At 51.3% G+C, this 839-nt stretch overlaps 1 protein-coding gene across 1 annotated transcript; it reads left to right on the top strand.

Moving 5' to 3' along the window:
- Positions 1 to 42: 42 nt before the first annotated feature.
- Positions 43 to 549, top strand: SETTUDRAFT_26598 (uncharacterized protein; the record flags this gene model as incomplete). Its single annotated transcript, XM_008024692.1, has 1 exon — positions 43 to 549. One exon carries the CDS (start codon positions 43 to 45, stop codon positions 547 to 549), a length of 507 nt encoding a protein of 168 aa, XP_008022883.1.
- Positions 550 to 839: the final 290 nt, after the last annotated feature.

The following is an 839-nucleotide window of genomic DNA, read 5'->3' as shown; positions in this document are numbered from 1 at the left end:
ATAGGCTTGGACGAAGCCATTATTCGCGAACGTCTCCGCCGTATGCGTCGCCCGTCTTTCGATGCAAAACGCGCAGCTCTAGGACAGCTGCGTTTGGCACTCGATGAAGATGGAATTGAGGATGTGGAAGAGAAACGGCAAGAAAAAGGGACCCCGGATTTGTCTCCAGCAGCTGCCAGCGAACAAGATACCACTTCATCATCGCAACCAGCACCAGCACATCAGTATCATGATCAGTCACAAGAACAACCACAACAACCACAACAAGAACGAGGAGAACACCAAGAAAAAGAAACAAAACTCACCCAAATCCTCACCCACCTAACCACAGACCTACACACCCGCCCTACATCCTACATCGGCACCACCACCACCGCCATCGCCTCCGCACTCGCCCTCGACACAGCATCTACAGCCGCGTATCTCGCTGACCTCGCCGCGCGCGGCCTGGTGCATAATACCGTTGATGCGAACACGTGGGTGGTTTCGCGGGAGCAGGGTCAGATTCCTGTGTTGAGGCCTGCTGGTGGTGGTGGTGGTGGTATGTAGTGGCGGTGCTACTGGCGAAAGATGTGAAGAAAGGTGTGGAAAGAGGGAGATGTGGAAGAAGACATGGGTACGAAGGCATATATTGGGAATACGGATTAGTCGGTGAAAGAATAGCCTGAGTGTGAGTGTGAGCGCGAGTGTCAGTGTGCTGGAGTTGCAGTTGCAGTTGCAGTTGGACAAATATATGCATACTGGAAGGTGATACATAGATAGATAGATACAAATGGACTTATTGTAATCTTCATGTTACCGAAGCAAGGCTGCTATGTTAAACTCAAGTGTACGGTTGG

This window comes from Exserohilum turcica (assembly GCF_000359705.1).
Source record: "Exserohilum turcica Et28A unplaced genomic scaffold SETTUscaffold_13, whole genome shotgun sequence".
Lineage (NCBI taxonomy): Eukaryota > Fungi > Ascomycota > Dothideomycetes > Pleosporales > Pleosporaceae > Exserohilum > Exserohilum turcicum.
This window is presented reverse-complemented; position numbering and strand designations above follow the sequence as displayed.